Source organism: Poeciliopsis prolifica, unplaced genomic scaffold (assembly GCF_027474105.1).
Source record: "Poeciliopsis prolifica strain line A6 unplaced genomic scaffold, Auburn_PproV2 SCAFFOLD042, whole genome shotgun sequence".
In the NCBI taxonomy this organism is placed as follows: domain Eukaryota; kingdom Metazoa; phylum Chordata; class Actinopteri; order Cyprinodontiformes; family Poeciliidae; genus Poeciliopsis; species Poeciliopsis prolifica.
The window spans coordinates 632044-648381 of NW_026562417.1; the positions used below are offsets into that span (position 1 = coordinate 632044).

General features: G+C 42.0%; 1 protein-coding gene across 1 annotated transcript; it reads left to right on the forward strand.

Moving 5' to 3' along the window:
* Positions 1-221: 221 nt before the first annotated feature.
* On the forward strand, positions 222-15600 carry brd1a (bromodomain containing 1a). Its single transcript, XM_055055679.1, has 13 exons — positions 222-644; positions 2702-4127; positions 4752-4908; positions 5096-5227; positions 5310-5438; positions 6791-7103; positions 7199-7492; positions 9235-9801; positions 9952-10093; positions 10235-10368; positions 11524-11633; positions 11955-12109; positions 13737-15600. Exons 2-13 carry the CDS (start codon positions 2719-2721, stop codon positions 13918-13920), a joined length of 3726 nt encoding a protein of 1241 aa, XP_054911654.1. The 5' UTR covers positions 222-644; positions 2702-2718; the 3' UTR covers positions 13921-15600.
* Positions 15601-16338: the final 738 nt, after the last annotated feature.

Here is a 16338-nt window from a genome sequence, read left to right on the forward strand (position 1 = left end):
AGTGCAGGTTAAAGATTAACCCGAACCGTGACTTGCTGTTTTTTTTTTTTCTTCTTTTAAAAGCCATTTCCGTTCTATCAAGTCAAAACAAAACACGTCACAGCTTTACTCCCACTGCACCCCTTACCCGAAGGCTTTGTGCACGGAGCTTTGTCTAGCCTGGACTGACACATACACACACACACAAAAAAAAAAAAAAAAAAAAAAAACAGAGGAGGGCCAATGCATCGATTGTGTGACAGATGGGGGGACTCTTTTGTATGAAATCCTCACCAACATGACCTCCAGCGTCACACGTAGAGTTGTGCGTACGAGTGGGAGTTGTCTGCTGCTGGATAAACGCATTGTTGTGCTGGGGGGATGTTCCATCCTGTAGCGCTGCTGTTCCTGCTGTTTGCCTCTGCAGCCTTTGAATGGCCTACAAAGGGAGGGACTGTGTCTTCTCTGTATAAATTTGCACAGAAGCCAGCACGGGCACCAAGCAGACCTCTTTCTGTGTTTTGCCAGTAGGTGGAAAGACCAAAGTGTCCCCCCCGCCCCGCTGGATGATAACGTTGTGCAGGGAATGAGAACCGTTCCTCGGGCCGTTGCTTTGTAAGGCTGCTGGCTAGCTACCTACTAGCAAAACTGTCCGTTTATCCGAGGTATGTGCTTTGCGTTTTATCGTGCTTTTTGCGCTTTTTAGTCACGCAGCGCGCCCCGTGTGCTTCATATTAGCCAAAACGTTAAACTTGAACGAGGTAACATTGTTTCAAATGGCTTTTGTTTTGTTTTGACGCCATTTGTTCCGTTTCGGGGAGGGAGGGGGGCGGTTAGCTTCTGATGCTAGTTAGCCTACGTTATTGTTAGCATCTTAGCAAATTCCTCCTGTGGCTAATTATTGAGTAGAAAAGTGTTAACTTCGTGTGCATTTATGTCGTGAAAGCGCTCATTGGGCACCACCCATTGCATTTAAATGCCTCAGCTGACTGACTAACGCCCTGCTAACATACTGTTTACAGAACAGCTAATCACCGAGCTTTGGAGTACTAGCATAGCTCATGGGTTAGGGTGCTTTTATTTACATAATAAGTAGTACTAAAAGATAGTTTTTAGCCATTTTTTTACTTGGAGTTATTAGAGCTCCTTAGTGAATATCATATTGTGGGAAACTGGTCAAGTTGATGTAAGTGCTTGCCTGGTTAGAGTAAGTTTGAGAAAAGGAAATGGGGGCATAGAAGAGGAAATGCCCAGACCTCACAGCCCCATTCCATTTTCTCAATTTTGCATCTACCACATATACATGAACTGATCTCATCTTTGTTGCATTCACCTGTTAATCCATGTCACTACTTCCAGCTATTCATCCATCTTCAATCCATTCACTCATTAATCCAGTTGTGTATCCTTTCACTTTTCTCCAGTCTTTGCGTTCTGCAAAAATAAACCTCAGTACAGGTATCTGCCACAAACGCAGTCAAGTTTTGTATTCATTCATTTAAAAAAAAAGAAAGAAAAACACAGACTGAACAGGAATTTGGTTGCAACGCAATTTCCTCACACCAATCTTCCATTCTTGATACCACTTATACAAAAGACTGTTATTTATATTATTAAAATGTACATTGCAACTGCATTTAATGATTTTCTCAAATCTATTGATACTTTCATTGAACAAACGATGGAGAAAATAGTAAAACAAGCAATACCGACAATGTGGACAGTTTTGGGGGTTCTAAATATCATTAACTGGAGTTTATCATGGTAACATTGAATCAAAGTTTTTATCTTAATAAGACATTTGTCACAATAATTAGAAAAAAACAACATAAATAACTGCCCATCCCTAGTCATTGCTGGTGTTGATTTCGCAGGGATTTGACAATCAAAAAGCAACTTGGTCGTCGGTTTCAGTTGATGTTATTAGTATAGTTCTTTTAATATCTGAATCTCAGCCATGACCAATTTTAACTTTTAGATTAAATTAATTTTAGATTAATTTATGACAGAAATATAAGATATGGTTCTGTTTTGATCCCTCAAATTGAGCATTTGCATTGCACCTTGCTTCTTCTGCATGCTCTCTTGAACTATTTCATAACCAGCTAGATAAAAGTCCATCTGATTTCAGTAGTGCGTATAGAGACAAATACAGAATGTTGAAAATCATGTATAACTTTCCTTTCACTTCACAATCCTGCGTGTTGTGTTGGTCAGTGTTAGGATTTTTCTGTGTTATCATTCTTACATTCAACATTTATTTTTATTATTTTAGATCATTAACCCAGCATTATATTGTGATTTGAAATTTAAAGTATTCTCTTCCTCTGCTGAAATGTATAAACTTACTTTGAGGCATTTTCTTCCTGTGTTTCCATGTGAAACAGTTAACGGTGTTTCTCAGACCTTATCAATCGGAATACTCCCTACTTTGGAGGCCGCCTGTGACTGTCTCTACTGTTTCTCTACTGCCCTCCTTTATCTTTTAATAAAAGAAAAAGCCCTAACAAAGGGTCTTCAGAGCGCTCAGTGAACGGCTTGAAGCAGCCGTTTGCTGGGTTCTCTCCTTTTGCAAAAGCTTTTATAAAATTCACTTGCGTTGTCTATTTGTTCTTTTATGTAGATTCATAAATACCTATCAGTCAGTCATAGCCTTCCTATAAAACACCTTGGATTTTGTGGTTATTATACCTCAAATTACCTTCCGTCTGTCACTCCACAGCATCACGGAGCGCCAAGATGAAGAAGAAAGCTCGGCAGCACCGGCCCGCGGTGCCGCAGAGGGCGCAGTCTCCAATCAAGCCTTCTCCCAACAAGCAGATCCTGACCTACGCCCAGGCGCAGCGCATGGTGGAGTTCGAGCTGGACGGCCGCATCCACCGGCTAAGCATATACGACAAGCTGGACGTGATCTCTGACGACGACCCCATGGTCCAGGAGATGATGGAGTGCACCAGCAACAAGGAGAACGCCGACAAACCCCAGCAGCAGGTCCGCCAGAGGTCCGCCAGACTAAAAAACAACCAGGAAAAGAGAAACGCCGCGCTGGGCATCGCCGGCAATGCGGAGGGTGGCGGACATCACGCCGCGGGTCCTGCAGCGCCGAAGCTCCCCGAGCCAAAATTTCGAGTCGTCGAATACAACCTTCCCGCGGTTCCCAAGCGCCCAGCCGCGTTTTACAAGTACATAGAGAAGACAGAGGAGGAGCTGGATGAGGAGACGGAATATGACATGGATGAGGAGGACTACGCCTGGCTGGAGTTGGTGAACGAAAAACGCAAAAGCGAAGGGATGAGTCAGGTTTCTCACAACGTTTTCGAGTTCCTGATCGACCGCTTCGAGAAAGAGCTGCACCTGGAAAGTCTGGACCAAGCAAGCGAGAAGCAGCCCGCCGTCGACGATGACGCGGTTTGCTCCATCTGCATGAGCGGCGAGTGCCACAAAAGCAACACCATCCTGTTCTGTGGCGTCTGCGGCGTGTCCGTGCACCAGGAGTGCTACGGCGTCCCCTACGTCCCGGAGAGCCACTGGCACTGCAGACACTGCCTCCAGTCGCCGACGCAGCCGGCAGACTGCATCCTCTGTCCCAACAAGGGGGGAGCAGTGAAGAAGACGGAGGACGACCGGTGGGGCCACGTGGTCTGTGCCCTATGGGTGCCAGAGGTCGGCTTCGCCAACACCACCTTCATCGAACCCATCGACGGCATCGGGCAGATCCCGTCGGCTCGCTGGAAGCTCACCTGCTACATCTGCAAGGAGAAGAGCGTGGGCGCGTGCATCCAGTGCCACAAGGCCAACTGTTACACGGCCTTCCACGTCACCTGCGCCCAAAAGGCCGGCCTCTTCATGAAGATGGAGCCGATCAACGAGGTGACGGACACGGGGGAGCCCATCCTCTCGGTCAAAAAGACCGCCTATTGTGGAGCGCACACGCCCAACGGATGTGTGAGGAGGCCGCTCGCCATCTACGAAGATGCCAAGCGGAAAAACGGACTCTGTAAGAGGGCGAATAAAGGCAGGGGGGTTGATAAAGAACATTGCAAGGGAAAGCAGCAGCAAAAGAAGAAAGGCAAGAGCAAAAAGTCTGAACCTGAGGAGGAAAGTGAGGCTGCAGCTCCTGCTACTGTGCCTAGTTTTCCTGCTCACAGGTAAAATCAAGTGGGGGCCCTGTAAAGCATTTCAACTATCAATGAATGGTTATGAATGGTTTTTTTATTCTAAAGGTTTCTTACTGACTTAAAAAGAATGGTGTTTGAGTTTAGTATTAGCTTAGAGGGTAAGTTACTTACATGTGTTGAGCCTAATTTCCTTCCTATTTTCATTCTTGTACATTTTCTTCCTTTCTTTTGTCCTTATTTCTTCCCTCCACCCTAATTTTCCTCTGTCCCGTTTTGTTTTTTCCCTTCACATTCCTGCCATCCTTCCTACCTTATTGCATACCTACATTAATTTCTTTGGTCCTTCTTGTTGTCTTTACTTATGCTCTTCCTTAATCTGTCCCTTAGTTTCCTTAGTTTCTAGCTTCCTCCAATGCCTCCATTTTTCTTTTCTTCCTTCCTTTCTTTTTACTTGTTTTCTTTCCATTTTCCCATGTGTCCTTTTTTCCTGCACCTCTTTTTTTCTTTCCTTAAAACGAATGAGGGTTGTGGGAAGTTGAGTTTACACAAACTCCAGTATTAAATTTGTTTAATGATCAAAAAACAAAGTAGTTGAATATTTTTCACCTTATTCTATCTCACTGGTTCTAATAGATTTTCTTGTGCCTTGTCAAGGCTCCAGACCATTCTGAACCAGGTGTCCATACAGAAGAAGAGAGCCTTTGTGGAACTGGTCCTAAATTATTGGACTCTGAAAAGGCGATCCAGGAACGGAGTCCCCCTGATCAGACGCCTACAGACCTGCCTGCAGTCACAGAAGAACTCACAGCCGGTACCATTCGGCTTTTCCTGATATTATTTTGTGTTGCCAGTTTTCGGTAAAGTGGAAACTCAAACAGTTCTTGTTGTTAAAGTTTATTGCAGCCAATAATGAACATAAGAGTTTAGTTTTGTTCATTTCATATAATTTCTGCATTCACTTATTGAATTTCTATTTCTTTTGTTTTTTTCCTCTTTAGAGGCAGAATGAGGAGGAAAGCAGGGCGCTTAAGGAACAGCTGAAGGAATGGCACCGCCTCCGACATGACCTGGAGAGAGCTCGACTGCTGCTGGAGCTGATTCGCAAGAGGGAGAAGCTAAAGCGGGAAGAGGTGGGAGAGGACACATTGACAAATTCAGGCCCATTTTTACCCATTCCCTCATATTTTGTTTTTCCTCATGGCTCTTTTGCAGATTAAGCTACATGAGACCGTCCTGGAGATGAAGCTAACGCCGTTTAGCATCTTGCTCCGGGCTCTGTTGGACCAACTTCAGGCAAAAGACCAGGCCAAGATCTTCACCCAGCCCGTGGATGTCAATGAGGTGATCTACAAGAGAGGCCTGAACATGTTGTTTTAATTTTAGGGTTCCTTGCATTATAAAAAAAGTCTGGACTTTGATTTGAGTTTTCTCAAGTTTGGATAATTGGATAAAAGAAGATGTTTTAGTCCTTTTGGCACTTCCCAAAAGATTGTATTCATCTATCTGTCCACTCAACTGTTCTTTCCACCGTTCATCAATTTTCTGTGCGCTTCAGCATCCAACCAATCCTTTTTCCATTCATCTAATTTTATCCATCTTATTGTCCGCCTTATTGTCTGAGTTTATCTATCCCACTGTCTGTCCACTTCTCCATTCATATCTTCCTTTCTTAGTTTTTCTTTTCACAAGATCTTTCTTTACATCTTGACTACTGCGCAAAAAATTTAATTTCTGTTTTTATTCATACCTTTAAAAATGGGCAATAAATGGACTTGAGACTTCAGAACATTAATTTTCAAGATGTATGGACTTTTGACATGAAGGAAGTGTAGAAAACTGTATGTTATAAATGTTAAATAATCCGTCATTGTCATAGATTTCTGAAACTTGAAAAATTGGTGAAAGTATGCTCTAATCTAATTCATTTTCAGCCTATCAGGATGTTATTTATAGAAAGGGACATTTTTATCTAACTTTTTCTACATTCCTTGTGTATTCAAAGGATCCATGCATCTTTAGAAAGTCTTAAATCCTTTTGTCTAAAATTAAGGCCTTCAGTTAATTAAAAGGTAAGTTCACAGGCCTTAAATTTTGTCTTGTATTTCAGTCATATTCTCATCATATAGCTCCTTGATAAATTTTAAGCGGGCCACACTTAAACTGTGACAAATAAGAAAACAATATCTTACAATCAAGCCTCAAATTGCTTGATTTGTTAAACTAATATGCAGCGACTCGCTACATAAACATCCCAGCTGGTGGTGGGATCAATTAAATTTTCTTTAAGAAGTAATAAAAGTGTCTCAGTTGTGTTGATTTTAAGATGGATAGAAGACAATACATTTCTTAAAATAAAGTTACATCGTCTCTTTTAAGCTTGTGGAACTCTGCAGCTGCAGACTTCAGTCTCGCTCTGAGCTGAGAATCGGGTCATAAATCGCAGCCGCCCACCTGCGATTTATTACGCAATGGATTACGCAATGCGGTTTCCTGCAAAGCGGAATTTGACACTTGAGAAGTCTGCTCGCTAAGCCCGGCTAGCTCAGTCGGTAGACTCTTAATCTCAGGGTCGTGGGTTTGAGCCCCACGTTGGGCGCAGCCTTTTATTTCCAGCATGAAGTCTTTAAATCGCCTCCCGTTGTCTAATATTGACCTGTAGTGACATTGTGTCAATGACAAAATACTTCCTGCAGGTCCCAGACTACCTCGACCACATCAAACGCCCAATGGACTTCTCCACCATCCGGCAGCGCATTGACGCCCAGGCCTACACCAACCTGGACCAGTTCGAGGCCGACTTCAACCTCATCATTGACAACTGCATGAAATACAACTCCAAGGACACGTACTTCTACCGGGCCGCCGTTCGCCTCCGAGACCAAGGCGGCGTCCTGCTCAGGAAGGCCCGGCGGGACGTGGAGCAGATGGGCTTCGACGCCGAGAGCGGCATGCACTTGTCGGAAGCTCCCGATGTCAAAGCGCCACCGTCGTTTTCTTGGGAAGACGGTGAGAATCTTTGTCTTCAAAGGTTCAGTCCAAAACGGTTGGTCAACTTTATGTTTTTAAAAAAAAAAATTTTTTTTTTACTCCTGTACCTTCAGTGGACCGTCTGCTGGTGCCAGCCAACCGGGAGCACCTTCCCTTAGACAAGCAGCTGCAACTGCTCCTGGAAAAGTTCGACCTGACTTGCGCCATGAAGACCAGCCCGTCCCGCAGCAAGCGCCTCAAGCTGCTTAAGAAGACCATCAACGACATGCGAAACGAAATCAGCCTGAAGAAACTTCTGCCCTCACACCATCACAGTTCCACCTTCGCGGCCGCTCCGTCCCCTCCGGAGCTGGACAAATCCACAGAGGACAGACAGAAACCCAACGGGCATTTTCAAGATGACGAAGGTACATATGCATTCTCTGTTTTACTCAGTTTTGTTTCTGAAAGGCAGACACAACATTGTTATTGATATGTGACAGCTTTATTGATTAGTTGTCACAGTGATGGATGTCTCTTTAAAGCAACAAAAGGCACTTTGAAGGAGAAATTTGTCCTTGTAAGACGTGAAGGTGTGGCACATTTTGATAACACGTAAAGACGGTTTTATGTAAACTGCACCTTAAAGACCATGTGGTTGAGAGTGACTGTTTTATACCGGATGACTTCCAACAACCTCCTTCTTTAATTAAACATCACTTGATTGAACATGCAGCTTTGTTTCAACAGGTTTTTGTCGATAGGTTTCACACCGTTTCGTCCTTGTAGAGGAGAATAGAAGTTTTCATTTTTCTCTAGTACATTTTTTAACAGTTTTTTCAAGCAGATTCTGCTTTAGATCTGGGTTTGAACTTTGAGCTGTTCCAACACATTCAAATTCCCAAGGTTTCTATCCTGTTGTGTTCATACTGAGCTGGACTCTATTGACCAATTCGACTTCTGGAAGTATTTGATTAAATTGGATTTTCAGTCCTTCCTGGAGGTTGTGATGTTTTTTGTGATTGTTGGAGCCTAAAATTAGCAAAAAATTTTTCCACCTTTTTCAGAAATTTACGGTCAAACATGCAATTTCTTTACAGCTTTGTTTTTGCCACAGCATGGTCTTACAGAAAAGCTGAAATTGCCACACATAGCCTCCCCAAATCCCCATATTTGAATAGTTAGTGTTTGAAGTGCAAGCAACATTTTCAAGTACGGTCTTGAAAAAGAACTTTGAATACAAATATGTTCTGAGGAGTTGTCAAAGTGCAAAATAAGAATCCCAGTTTGGTAATTCAAATTGGCATGAACTGAATGGAAAGTGTATGCAAGTCATACAGAACAACTAAAATGATTTTTTGGGAAAGGTCAAAGGTTATGCATGCTTGTCACAGATTCAGGTTTCATGAGAGATCACGAAACTGGCTCATTCAGCCCAAAGTGTTTCAGACACAGAATTATATCAAATGCTTAACACTGGACTCTGAATTCCCTCCCACAAGTAATCTTCCTGTGTGGTTCATGGAGTTTTCCTTAAAATGTTACATTTTGTTGTCCTTGTGATCCTATGGTGATGAATGTGTGTTTACAGCCTGTTTAGTTTGAGCAGGCTGTAAATATGGAAAGGGGAATATACATTAAATGAGAGTAGTTGTGTTGAACAAACCCTATTCTTTCATTGGTATTCATAAAAAGCTGTCAAAAGATTTAGAGAAATACACCAGCTGTGATGAAACAAAACCCGCCGGCTTTGATCTGTGTGCTGTAAAGGACGGCTTCACTTTAAACTTGAGTCATTCAAAGGCTTTTTCATTCAAAACAACTTCTATGACGTTGTTCTTCCTGACTGAGCCACACTGAAATGTGGAGGTTTCCTTGCCAACGGTGGTGGTGCTGAAGCGGGCGAAAGGTGCAACAGCCTTCTGAACTCGGAAATTTGCATTGTGAAAAGTGTGACATTTTGACATGGAAAATTGTGTTGTGAATGTTTTCCCTTAGTAATGGAAACTCAAGGAGTGCAATAGGGAAAAAAATAACCAACTTTTCCCAAAATTAAAAAAAAAAAAGTTTTTCACAAGCCAAAAGTTTATTTAATCAACTAGAATCGATTGATGGAGTTGAGGTGATTCTGCTTCCACTCACCTATGCTTCCATAATGTCCCCTCCACAGGAGACAAGTCTCTTCCTCCTAAACTGGAGCCGCCGGACGCTCTTCCCCCGCTCCTCCGCTCGGACGCCGATTCTGAACCCCCCACCCTCAAACCGATCGACGACGCCCCGGAAGGCGCGGAACAGACTCGCAGCAAAAGACTGGGGGACGCGGCGGAGCTGCTCTCCTCGGCTCCGCGCCTCAACGGCCACTCCCTCCAGAGCACTCTGTTGGACGGCGACGTGAGCGTGCTGGCCACGCCCACCTTCGCGGAGCCAATGGGCACGGCCAACCACCGGACGGGCGTTGACTTCCGCAGGTCGAAGGCGGCCGGAGCGCACGGGCCGCCCGAGAGCGAAGATCAGGAGGACGACGGGACCGACGGCGGGTTAGCCGAGCAGGACGAGGAGAATAAGGACGGCTCCCAGCTCGGCGCCAAATCTTTCCTCTCGGTTGTCATACCGCGGCTGGAGACGCTGCTTCATAGCAAGAAGAGGAAGCGCAGTGGCAGCAAATGCAGGGAAGTGGAGGAAGAGGAGACTGAACACACAGAGGAGGGGGCATCTCCTGGGAAAAGACTCAATACTGGTAAAGACACCCTTAGGAACTGTTATTGGTGAAGATTTCAGTAAGGAATCTGTTGGACAACAGGACAAAACTTTCATCTTGGCTTACCAGAATATTACCATCTAGTTGTCAGATATAGAGAGTGCTCTTCTGTCTTCTGGCTCCTCGCAGGCCTGTCGAGAGGTTTCCTGGAGATGGACGAGGAGACAGAAGTAGGGAAAGCACGACGGCCCAGCAGAGCGGTGGAGCCGCGACGGCGCTGTGCCTCCGAGTCCTCCATATCTTCATGCAGCAGTCTGCAGGGAAGCGCCAGGTCAGACTGCCAGAAACACAGATGAGAGTCAAACCTTTGAGGCTCACCCTTGACGTTTTAGTTACAGCTGTTTATGCAAAGGTTTTGTCCAAGTAAAGTTGTTTTGATGTGTGTGTGTGTGTGTGTACATTTTCCTCACAGCACCATTCTCAGTCTTCCAAAATGTGGAAAGGGGAAACCAGCTTTAGTCCGAAGAAACACTGTGGATGATAAGAGCGAACTCATTGCCTGCATTGAATCGGGGAACTTTGCCAAAGCTGCTAGAATTGCTGCAGGTAAATACTGGTCAAAGGCAGCTTGATAAAGTTTCTGAAACGTACCTTCCATACATGCTTGAATTTTTTTTTCTGAGATGCTAATATAAATGATAAAATTATGATGAATAATCCCTTGAATGTTTCTTACTCATTGGATTGATACCCCTTGAACTTTTTCATGTTTTGTCATGTTAGGACTACAATTGAGCACAAACGCCACACTTGGGACATTACTTGAAAACAAAATTTGTGTGTTTTGTCAGGTTAAAAACTAAAATGAATGCTGTGTTTTTGTTCAGTTGTACTGGCTCAGCACTGATGGATTTTTGTGGAAAAAATAGGCTTAGAATCAGTCGAACATTTTTGGGACTTTCCACAACTTCCTAATTTAATTTAGCTGCTTACTTTGACTATACCGTCTTTTTTTTTTTTTTTTTAGCTAACTATGCTTTGACCTAACTCATTTTACTGGAGCTCTGGCTGCAGTAATTGTCAGAAAAAGAAGTTGGCCAATTTGGAGCCTTGGGGTACGCCACACAAAAATAGAAGGAAGGAAGGAGTAAAGATCGCTGCTGTGCATCAAGTTTCTCTCAAATAATGCAAAATAAACCAAGCAAACATCCTTTTCATTGCGTTTCAAAGTTATGCACTACTTTGTTTTTAGTAATTCGTAAAAAGGAAAAAGAAAACAGGAGGTTTTACCTCTAATGTAACAAAAGGAAAAGTTCAAGGGGAATGAATGTTTTTGCGAGGCCAAGGCGCTTCTTGGACTAAATAGATTAGCAGCATCCCTGATGTCTGCAGATATCTCTAAATTATCTTAATGCTCTTCAGACTTAATGTGATAAAACCTGCAGACATCTGGTTTCAAATTCATGCCTAAGAAAAACCCCCACATATTTGGAAACGAGCATCCGTTACAAGCCAGGGTCTTTTGAGTTTTGACAGTGATCGTTTATTTATTTATCTCCCCGCCTGCCACCATCAGCATCAAACCAGTCCGCATCTGGGCGCCATGTTTTTCCCCGCCATCATTTTACCTTCGTCTCAATCTCACATTTTTCAAATTAAGCACTTAAAAACTCCTGACTAATTTAAGCGTTTGCTCCTCGCTGCTTTGAGAACACGTCTCTCTGTGTCTTAACTTCTCTGGTGTCGTTCCCGCTTCCGTAGAGGTCGGCAACAGCAACATCTGGATGCCGGCGAGTGCTGCAACAGTTGCCCTGGAACCTTTGAAGCTCGTCTGGGCCAAATGCAGTGGCTACCCTTCCTACCCTGCTTTGGTGAGTTTGATTTTTTCATTACAACCAATTTAAATGTCTCCTTCACATTCAGGACTCACCGAAGCCAAATTGTAGCCGCCTTCCTGAAGTGGGAAGAAATTGAGACCGTTTGTCCACAAGGTGGTGCTCCAAATCAACTATTTGATGTCTGTCTTGAAAGAAATCCAATTCTTTTTTTAAATGTAATCTTTATTAGCAAGTGACAATCACACAAAATCAACAAGGAGTCCCATTGATTTAAGCCAGCAGTGTGCATAGGATTGTTTGTGCTAACAGTTTCGGCTGTGTCTCCCGATCCCCCCCTCCACCGCTGCGTGGCAGATCATCGACCCCCACATGCCACGCGTCGGCTGCCAACACAACGGGGTGTCCATCCCCATCCCCCCCATGGACGTGCTCCGAATCGGAGAGCAGATGCAGTACAAGGCCGAGGAGAAGCTCCACCTCGTCCTCTTCTTCGACAACAAGCGCAGCTGGTGAGTGCCGCCCCGTTCGTCTGAGTGATTTAGGCCGACGCCGGCTCCTACAAGGGTAAACCTGTCAACCTCCCCGTCAGCTGATCATTATTCTCCTCTGGCTGCGGAGCATCAGTTGTCAGGAGAAAACAAATGGCCCTCGCCTCGAGAGGCACTTGATATTTTCACCTCGACTCCCATTAAAATATTGCGAAAGGATGCCGGGCAATTTCAGACGTGCAGCACGTGCCACAATTACCGGCGAGCGTCGGTAGAGGTTGTGTAGAACGGCTTCAGAGTAAATTAAACTCTCGCTGGAAAAAATTGAGGAAAATACAACCTATTAATCTATCTATATTTGGTTTTTCATTTCCACTCTTAATCTTATATTATTTATTTTTGTTGCCAAGGCTTTCTAGATAGGGCGAAGTTTCTCTCACGCTCTTCAACTTTCCCTGCATCTTTTCTGTATAATGAAGTAAAAAACTCACTGCAGTGATGACCCAAATTCAGTTTTTTCACAGAGGTTTTGTTTGAAATAACAACAGTAATAAAAATATTTTTCCGATGGCCCAGAACATCACACGTCTCTCGCTGTACTTAGCAGTTGCAGTGGGTTTTTAATCCCACTGCAACTGACACGGGGTTTCAAATTTTCATCTTTTAAAGCTCAGAAATGTCCTTTTTTTTTTTCTAGAACATTTCTGAAATTTATGTCAAATTTTCAGTGTTTTTGTTTTGTTTTTTTTGGTGAAGATTTACTCTACCACTACGCCATCGTTTGAATCCTTGTGGTGTTTAACTAACTCCAAATGTTTACACTTGTGATGGTAGGGGAACTTTTTATTTTACTTTCTGGCATCACTCCCAAACAACCAGTTGTGATGGAGCGAGCGTTTAATTGTTGCTATAGAAACCCCAAGATACCAGTGATAGATTCATTTCTATGAATCGTGACGTAGAAAGATCAACACAAATCTACCGTACTTAAAAAGCATGTTTGCTGTTTCACACAGTGGCTAAAATAAATGGGCCAGTCTGGGATCATTTCTATCACTGGTGGCCAAAATGAGGCCTGGGGGCCCAAATAAAATTTAATTTGATTTCATTTGTTTTTGTTTGTTGACATAAATTTGTTTATTTAAACCTTTTATTTTTAATCAGGGTAAGATTATTACAAACATAATTTTCTTGAATTATGTTAAGTGTGACAAATGTGTCTCCATACAATAATTTCTAAAAAGCAAGACATTGTTCAGTTGAAAAATTGTACGCAAGTTTTCTGCACCCAAACCAGTTTTTATGGAATTTATTACATTTGGCTCAATGCAAATTTTGAAAAAATTGACCAAAACCCTGTTTTTATAACAGAATAAATTTGTTCAACGAAGCGTAAGAGAATATAAAAACTTTATTACTTTCTTTTAATACAGCAAACGTGAAAAATCTGTTTTTGCATTTTTTTCTTCCTCTTCATGGTCTGAGAGTACGTTTGGGCCACATGACAAAAAGTTTGGACTCCTGATTTATACCATACTGAAACAGAAAGTCCCGGATTACAAACTGAATATTCTTAGACACTCAATCATTGCTGTAAGTGTGATTTGGTGGAGAAAAAAATAGTAATTGTGAGCATTGGGATCTCCAGGCAGTGGCTTCCCAGGTCCAAGATGGTCCCTCTTGGCATCGACAAAACCATCGACAAGATCAAGCTGATGGAAGGCCGCACCTCCAGCATCCGCAAAGCGGTCCAGATCGCCTTCAGCCGCGCCATGAACCACCTGAGCCTGGTGCAGGACGAGCAAGTCAGCGACCTCAGCGACGTCGACTGAGGACAAGACCACTAACCAAAAACCTCCTCCCCCCACACACACACACTCACTCCTCATTCCCCTCCTTCTGTCTCTGCGGGAGACTTCGATGTTTACCGGGCACCTGCTGCAACAGGTGGTGTCAGAAATGAATGTGTCCATATTCCCTCACCCTCCTCTCCACAATCTCTTTCAGCTTTGTGACTGTGCCGAGGTTGGAGGCGTTTCTCTCCTCCGCTCTCAATCCCAACACCTCCACTGCCATTTCCTTTTTGTTTGTTTTTCTTGTTGTGAACAGCTGATGTAGTTTGTTTTGGTTGCCTTACAGAATCCCGTTAATTTGAATAAAAACCTATTAAGCTTACGTCATTCCCGCAGGTTTTAAGTCTGTTTCTTTCTTTTGTATTTAAACTGTAAATAACTTGTACAGTTGCCTGACACTAACTTATTTTCTATTTGTCGAACATGCCATTGGTACTGTACAGTTGTTTTTTTTTTCTTATTATTATTTTTTAGCATTTCGTAGGTTTTGCTTGAATGATTGAAAAGAATAGAAAGTTAGGGCTCAAGTGTCTTGTTTAAAAAAAAAAGAAGAAAATGAACTAAAAACTCTAAAAGCCTTGTTTTTGTCTAAGTTATTATATTGTAAACTTCCATTTTATTTTATTTTTTTGTATGAAAATAATTTTGGTATATTTTTGTTCATATAAATACAGTATTTATATTTGAATACATTGTATGCTGTCTGTTTGTCGGGGAGCCAAAAGCTCAATTCAGTACGTAAATAAGTTGTTAAATAAGCATTGGACAGACGTGACGGTAAAAAAAACGAAGCATACATTTTGATGTGTTAGTACTTTAATAATTAAAAGTCATCCTGAAAATGTGTAGAAATGAGTTTTCATTAGATGACGAATCAATTTCTTGATTAAGTCGATTTGACCCGTCAACGTCGAGGCCTGTTTCACAAGAACCTGATTAAGTTTCACGATGAACTGATCCGTGACATGTTTATGTTTTAAGGTATGACACATACCAGTGGACACAAATGCATATTTCACAAATTATTTTGCGTCGGATTGCACCACTTTGGACTCTCGGTGTGCGTCTAAAGCTCACAGTGTGTCGTAAACACGGAACATTTTGTTCTAAAGAAACCAAAAATGTTGCTACCCAGATTATGATTATTTTTGTCGTGTGATTTTTTATTTTCCCTTTTTTTTTTCTTTCTTTTTCGGAGAAATTGCCAAAAAAAAAAGAAAAGTCAATTGTGTTTTATTTTTTCTTTTAAGGTAAAAAAAATTTGACTGTTGCTTTGCTGTTGTAAAAGAACGTGCCTCTTTTAACTTATTGTAAAGTATTTGCATTACTTTATATGTGAAGAAAGACATGCAGAGTGATTGTGAAGTGACACATTCTGTGGTGAATATCTGCCTTTTTTAGCGTAACGCTTTTCTAACTTTTGTAGCTGTAGACTTGAAAGACAACTCTTCTGTTTTTTTGTTTTTTTTCCGTTTTGTTTTTTTAATTTTATTTTATATGATCGTCTATTTTTTCTGGGTAGCACCGGGTAGTTTTGATATCCTTCATTTTGTACTTTACTGTAGTGTTATTTTTTAATGGGAGGGGCATACAGAATATTGCAGGGGGACTTTTTTTGTAGCAAAAGAACAATAAAAATACAAAATAAACAAAGCGAAAGTGATTTTTGATGTCCGTTTCAGTGGGTTTGATACTTTACCTGCTTACAAGGTTGCATTTGTGTTTCTAATATTAATTTCCATCTCGAAAGCTTATTTTCTGTCTCTTCTGACAAACTAAATACATTTGTAACTGATATAAGAGTGATTGCACTTGCATACACAACAAAATTTAGTTAAGTTCGGGTGGTGCTAGAACTTTTTTTTCTGTTCTAACAAAATTATGTTTACAGTCATTTTTATTGGTTTATACTTTTAAAAACCTTTTTTTTTTTTTTTTTTTTTTAACAAAGTAACAAATGAAAAATGTAATTTTTTTCATAGCTCAATTGCCAGTGACTACCCATTTTTAGAAACTTTATTAAAAAAAACGACCAGGAGATATTCTGAGTTTTACGGTATTTTAACACACCTGATTAAAATGACGGGCTGATTAACGATTACGTCATGCTGGGGGGAGAAACCTGTCTGGTGTGCCGGAGCAGACGCACCTGAAGTAAGGAGGAGGCTATTTAGAGCAGCAAGAAGTGACTGACTGTGAACTCATTTAAAGTTAAACTGTTGGTTAATATATATATATATATATATTGTTAGCTTATGCCTTTATTATTAAGATGTGTGAATTTTGACCGGGGATAAAGTTTGTTTACAGCGCAAATCGACATTTGAAGAACACAGAAACATAAAACGCATTAAAATAAAACCAGACAAAATTGAGTGAGTGTGTTGTCTGGACTGC

Bases quoted from the DNA above. Each gene is read 5' to 3' on its own strand.
- brd1a (XM_055055679.1), top strand. From the start codon at position 2,719: ATGAAGAAGAAAGCTCGGCAGCACCGGCCCGCGGTGCCGCAGAGGGCG. The intron at 7,493-9,234 runs GTACATATGCAT...TCCCCTCCACAG, and splicing joins GCATTTTCAAGATGACGAAG to GAGACAAGTCTCTTCCTCCT. The intron at 12,110-13,736 runs GTGAGTGCCGCC...TGGGATCTCCAG, and splicing joins TTCGACAACAAGCGCAGCTG to GCAGTGGCTTCCCAGGTCCA.